At 35.4% G+C, this 5,781-nt stretch overlaps 1 protein-coding gene across 1 annotated transcript; it reads left to right on the top strand.

The window, feature by feature from the left end:
* Positions 1–1,745: 1,745 nt before the first annotated feature.
* On the top strand, positions 1,746–4,940 carry LOC139891279 (serine/threonine protein phosphatase 2A 57 kDa regulatory subunit B' kappa isoform-like). The gene is made up of 2 exons (XM_071874232.1): positions 1,746–3,267; positions 4,419–4,940. Exons 1-2 carry the CDS (start codon positions 2,122–2,124, stop codon positions 4,767–4,769), a joined length of 1,497 nt encoding a protein of 498 aa, XP_071730333.1. The 5' UTR covers positions 1,746–2,121; the 3' UTR covers positions 4,770–4,940.
* Positions 4,941–5,781: the final 841 nt, after the last annotated feature.

Raw genomic sequence — 5,781 nt, 5'->3', positions numbered from 1 at the left:
GAGTCACGTACTTATGTTAATGCTTTCTATTCGTAGAAGCACGCTATCTTTTGTAAAACATTATCTTTTCATGAATGCAAACTTGTCTTAAAACAGCATATAGTATTGTAACCGTGTAATGGACCTGTTGTTGGTGATCCGTACACGTTAATTTTGTACGGGGCATCACAGTTTTTCCTCTGAATGGATTGCTTCTCTGAATCGGGATCTCTTGGTGGATGAATGTTTAGTGGGGCCTTCGAATACGGTTGACGTTGATGCTTGTGATGCTAATTCTATAGATGTACCAGATCATGATGTTGTTGTACGTGAGAATGTGGAGGTGATTAATCTTAGCAAGCAGATTCCAACTTCTGAACAAGAGGAGAATTTTAGTGTTAATGGTGTGCCTGGTGCTGCTGTTGAACACTTTCCATACCGTGCTCAATATTCGGAGATTGATGTCGCTCTTGAGGGTCTTAGATTTGGCAACAACAAAAAAAAGAAAATTAAATGAGATCGGGGTTGTGGATACGGGTCACGTTATTGCTCAGGTTAGTGACAGGGAGAATGCTTTGCAAAGTGAAAAGGAGTCGTCGGTTGCATTTGCAGTCGGTAAGAGCGCGTCTAGTGTTTTGTGTGTGTGTTCGGATGGTTCGTGTATTGATTTTTGCAAGGATGGACCATTCACGATAAGAATTGTCGGGCTCCAGTGAAGAATTTTTCAACACTAATAGGAAGAGCAAAGAAGGTAAATAAGGGTAAAGGCGCCTCTTTTCGATTGTTTGATAACGATGATGACTCAGATTATGGCGATGCGGTTCAAGGTTTGTTTGAAACGGATGCGGTTGTCGATCAACTAGATGGAGGGGGTAAGATTGGCTTTTTCGAGAATTTAGCAAGGCAAGGCTTGATTTCTCCATCTTTAGGAACTCTTGTAGGTGACGGTTCGGGGAACGTGTTGACTTATTCCTTCTACAAAGTCGTGTTCAAAGGGGGTGATGATCCGGGCTCCAAGTCGTTTTCCAAGTCATCTAAGGGTAAGGAGGTGGTTGAGTAATCTAGTTAATTAAGGGGATCGTTTAGTTGTTGATCTCTATTTTTGTATATTTTATTGATTTCGGTCTTAGTGGTTTATAGCGGTCTGGCTCATAGTTCGTTTGATTTGCTTTTGCGTAGTGTGGTTTGGTTAGTTCTAGTGTCATAGTCCTTGAGCCTTTCGGCTTTTTGCTTGTAATTTCGGTTAGTTCTTGTCTCTATTCGAGATAAGAACTCGTTTAATAGTATTCGTTTTTTCGCCAAAAAATAAAAAATAAAAAAAATAAACACACCTTAAATGCTCCGTAAATAAATTGGAGTTATCTTTAACTCGATTTTTGTGAACCAATTACCATGGCCAGAGGTTCATTGATACATCTGTCTCGATTTTCACTTTAAAGTTCCCTATTCTCTCCATCTCTCTTTGCTTTTTCTTCTGTCTTTATAGAAACTCGAGCCTTTTGAATTAATTGTGTTTTGTTTTGTTTTCAATCCCCCATTCTACTTCTTATTCCTTGAAGTGTGAATGTGTGATATAAATGGTGCTGTTAATGTAACGTGATCTTCACCAAAATACATACATACATACATAATCAACTCCCAGAAAGTAAAAAATTCAAGCTTTTTGGCTTCATGTGCCCTGATTTTAAATTGTTCTTTTATTAAAAAGATTTAATTTAATTTGTAAGAGTTCACTCCCTCTCTCTCTGTAACTTTACCATTTTGGTGAGAGAAAAGAAAAAAAAAATCACATTTTTTGATCAACCCAGAACATGGGTTCCTCCAAGATCTGATTTTTATTTTATTTTTAATCCCATTGTGTAGATTTATGGAGTAAATGTTGTGCCTTTTTTGTGTCCAGATCTTGTGATTTGAAACATCTTTCTTGGGTTTCCACCCTTTTTGTTTTTCATGCAATTTTTCATAATTAATTCAAGAATTCACCTTCCCTATTGAAATTGAAATCCCAATTGCTAATAACAATTTGTTATGTTTAGGTTTCTTAAATTAGGGTCTTTTTAAGTAAGTTTTTCTGTGGTTTCTGTAAATGGGTTACTTTCCCAATCTTTAATTTGAGTGAAATTTTAAAACTTTTATTTCACAATGTTCAAACAGCTTCTTAACAAGCTTCCCAAAAGATCAATCAAGTCTGAAACTTTTGAAGACCCTTTGAATGATTCCAACAATGGTGGCATTCAAAGAACCACAAGCTTAAACAGTGCATCACCAAAACCTATAAATGCACCTAAAAGAACATCATCAGCAGTGTTTCCATCAAGTGTTATAGCTGGAATTGAGCCTCTTTTACCCTTCAAAGATGCACCCACAACAGAAAAAATGTCACTTTTTATCAGTAAGTTAAGTCTTTGTTGTATGGTTTTTGATTTTAGTGACCCTAGTAAGAACACAGCTGAAAAAGATCTAAAAAGGTTAACTTTAATTGAACTATTAGATTTTATATCATCTGGGCCACCTAAATTCTCTGAGCCTGCAATCTTAGCATTGTGTAAAATGTGTGCTGTAAACCTGTTTAGAGTATTTCCTCCTAATTATAGATCTTCTAGAAGTAATAATGGAGGTGAAAATGATGATGATGAGCCCTCTTTCGATCCGGCATGGCCTCATTTACAACTTGTGTATGATATATTGCTTAAATTCGTACAATCATCCTCGGTTGAAGCTAAATTTGCGAAAAAGTATATAAATCATGCGTTCATATTACGACTGCTTGATCTATTCGAATCTGAAGATCCTAGAGAGCGCGAGTGTTTGAAGGGGATAATGCACCGAGTTTATGGCAAGTTCATGGTGCATAGACCTTTTATTCGAAAAAGTATAAGTAATATATTTTACAGATTTGTATTTGAAAACGAACGCCATAATGGGATTGCAGAGTTGTTAGAGATATTTGGGAGTGTGATTACTGGATTTGCATTGCCTCTAAAAGAAGAGCATAAGATTTTTCTTTGGAGGGCTTTGATTCCGTTGCATAAACCGAAAAGTTTAGGGGTTTATTTCCAGCAGTTGTCGTATTGTGTTACGCAGTATATTGAAAAGGATCCAAAGTTAGCTAGTACGGTTATTAGGGGGTTATTGAAGTATTGGCCGATTACTAACAGTCAGAAAGAAGTGATGTTTTTGGGAGAAGTTGAAGAAATTTTGGAAGGAATAAATATGAGTGAGTTTCAAAGAGTGATGGTGCCTTTGTTTTGGCGAATTGGATGCTGTATCAACAGTTCACATTTTCAGGTATGCTCGGGTTGTGGTCCTATTTTTACATGACAAATTCGTAATTTGAGGTTTTCATTATAAACGTCTCGTATGCAGCTATTTATACCCCCAATATGTGCTAAGGGCCTGTTTACTTTCCACTTAATGATCTGTTTCAGTTTTCGTAGAGCTCTTAATTCAGTAACCAAATTGATGTTTCTTTGTCACTTAATCTGTAACTTAATTTGAAAAATGGTCTGTTTGTAGGAGACATAGAATCAGAAGCCCCTACCCAAACGAAAGGCTATGGAAACAACACTTAATAAAAAATAAACAGTAAACAACCCCTAAATGCCTAAAACCATATAGAATTGACTGATAACGTTATTCAAGTTAGAGATTGCAATATGAGCTGATAGGAAGGGTAGTGTAATGGGTTAAATGTGTTATTTGTTGAATGATCATAACAAATTCATAGTATGTAATGAACATGTGGAAGTATATTTTGGGACACTCTTGATTTTTGACTTGTTATATTGTTTACTACTACTACTACTATTTTGTTTCATTTTTCTCATTTGACATGTTAGATATCAATGACATAAGCCTTAACCTGCCTCTACCATTTTACTAGTAAATGAGTTGAAATTTCAACCTTTTGCTAATGTAAAGCCGTAAAGGAACAACCTTAACATGAAGTATTGGGTTTGAGTCAGACCTAAACGTCCCGGAAGAAAAATTAGAAAACTGAAACTTTATTAAATTGAATTGAATTGAATTGAATCGAAATATCTTTAACGTTGCTGCTTTATTACATAATTGTGATTGCTGCATTTAAAAGCTATTCGTTTGGCTTAAATTTGTAGATAGATTATAGTTCTCATTAATATAAAAAAATTCTGAAACTTACTAGAGTGAGCAGTCTGAACAAGCATGATTAATTTCTTGCATCTTACAAGTGGTCCAAGAATGCAACTTTATTATCGTATAATACCATTTACTGCAAAAGCAATAACTAGTTTGCAACGAAATGTCAATCTTGTTATTGTGAAAATATTTTTAATAAGGTCTTTATTGCTAAGTACTTTGTTGTAGCTGCATTGGCACCATGGATATTATTTTGTGGTTCCAAACATATCACGAGTTGTGTTTATAAAATACGACAACTTGACGAATTATTGTCGTTTCAGGTGGCGGAACGGGCGTTACTTTTATGGAATAATGACGAAATCTACAATCTAATTGGACACAATCGACAAGTGATCTTACCCATCATTTTCCCGTCACTTGAAACAAATGTGCAGAATCATTGGAACCAATCGGTTCTTAACTTAACACTCAACGTGAGAAATGTGTTTACAGAGATGGATAACATGTTATTCCTAGGTTGTCATGCGCGTTTTTTGGAAGAACAAGAAAAACAAAGTTCTGCAGCAGAAAAAAGGAAGGAAGCGTGGGACCGTTTGGAGAATGCTGCTAGTCTTCAGCCGATAACGGGGGATACTACCGCTGTTCTTGTAACTATGCCGCGTTTAAATTAACTTTTCTTTTGAAATATGGTCATCTTTTTGTAAGTTTTTTTTTATTTAATCTGTAATTTTTTTATGGGATGATGGTCTGTAGCAGTCTGTAGTAATCTTTTTTTGAGCAACTGTTGTAATACTATCAGTTTCATCATGGAAAATATTCATGAGATGCTCATGTTATTATGAAATCAAAAATCCTTTAATCCAATTATTATGTGAGTTTTCTTTTAACATTGATTTATCATATTTGAGAATGAATATGTCTATTTAAATGGTTGTATTTTCTACTTTAGTACTTATTCATTCATTTAATTAATATTGTGTTCTTAGTTTTTTTGAGCAAGTATATAATGAATGACATGGGTTCGGTTTGAGAGGAAGTTTGAGAATGTGTTATGTGATGTTGATATGAGGAAAAAGACTTCGAACCCGACTGTTCATAAATTCGAGAAGAGACTTTTCGGATGGATATGGAGCTGTCTTTTGGAGATTTCCCACCAGGTAACATATTGACTGATTTGTCACGAATTAGAACAAACAAGTTGTCTCCAATTTGGTGTGACTTTTACAAGGTCCCGATGAGTTATTTGAAATCCTTAGGTCGCAAAGTTGGAAGTGGAGTATCGGAAATGGAAAGCGTATTTCTTTTTGGCGTGACTTATGGTTTGGATTTTAAATTTGAGAGATCAATTTCTGGCGTTATTTCGGCTATCGTCTAAGAAACAGGGTCATATCTCAGATGTTGGTTTAACAAGTGAGGATGGATCAGTGGCTTGAGATTTGAGGCTACCGGGTTTATTAGATCAGTATGAGGAAAGGCAAATCCGAACATTATTAGGCATGTTGAATTCAATTCAATTATACTTCAAAGCAGTGGCGGATCTAGGAATGGTAGTCAGTGGTATCACTGGTTAAAGACCTAAAATTTTTTCTATTAGATGACTTAGTGGTGTCACTGCAAAAAAAATTACACACTGGTTTCACTAGTTAAAAACCCCAAAAAATTTCCACTACATCGCGTATTTCA

The sequence above is a fragment of the Rutidosis leptorrhynchoides genome, chromosome 2 (assembly GCF_046630445.1).
Source record: "Rutidosis leptorrhynchoides isolate AG116_Rl617_1_P2 chromosome 2, CSIRO_AGI_Rlap_v1, whole genome shotgun sequence".
NCBI lineage: Eukaryota > Viridiplantae > Streptophyta > Magnoliopsida > Asterales > Asteraceae > Rutidosis > Rutidosis leptorrhynchoides.
The sequence above is the reverse complement of the archived record's forward strand: the minus strand, read 5'-3'. Positions and strand labels throughout refer to the sequence as shown.

What these genes read in the sequence shown, in the direction of transcription:
- LOC139891279 (XM_071874232.1), top strand. Translation starts at nt 2,122, where the DNA reads ATGTTCAAACAGCTTCTTAACAAGCTTCCCAAAAGATCAATCAAGTCT. An exon ending in TCAACAGTTCACATTTTCAG is followed by an intron (nt 3,268 to 4,418) that starts GTATGCTCGGGT and finishes TTGTCGTTTCAG; the next exon opens with GTGGCGGAACGGGCGTTACT.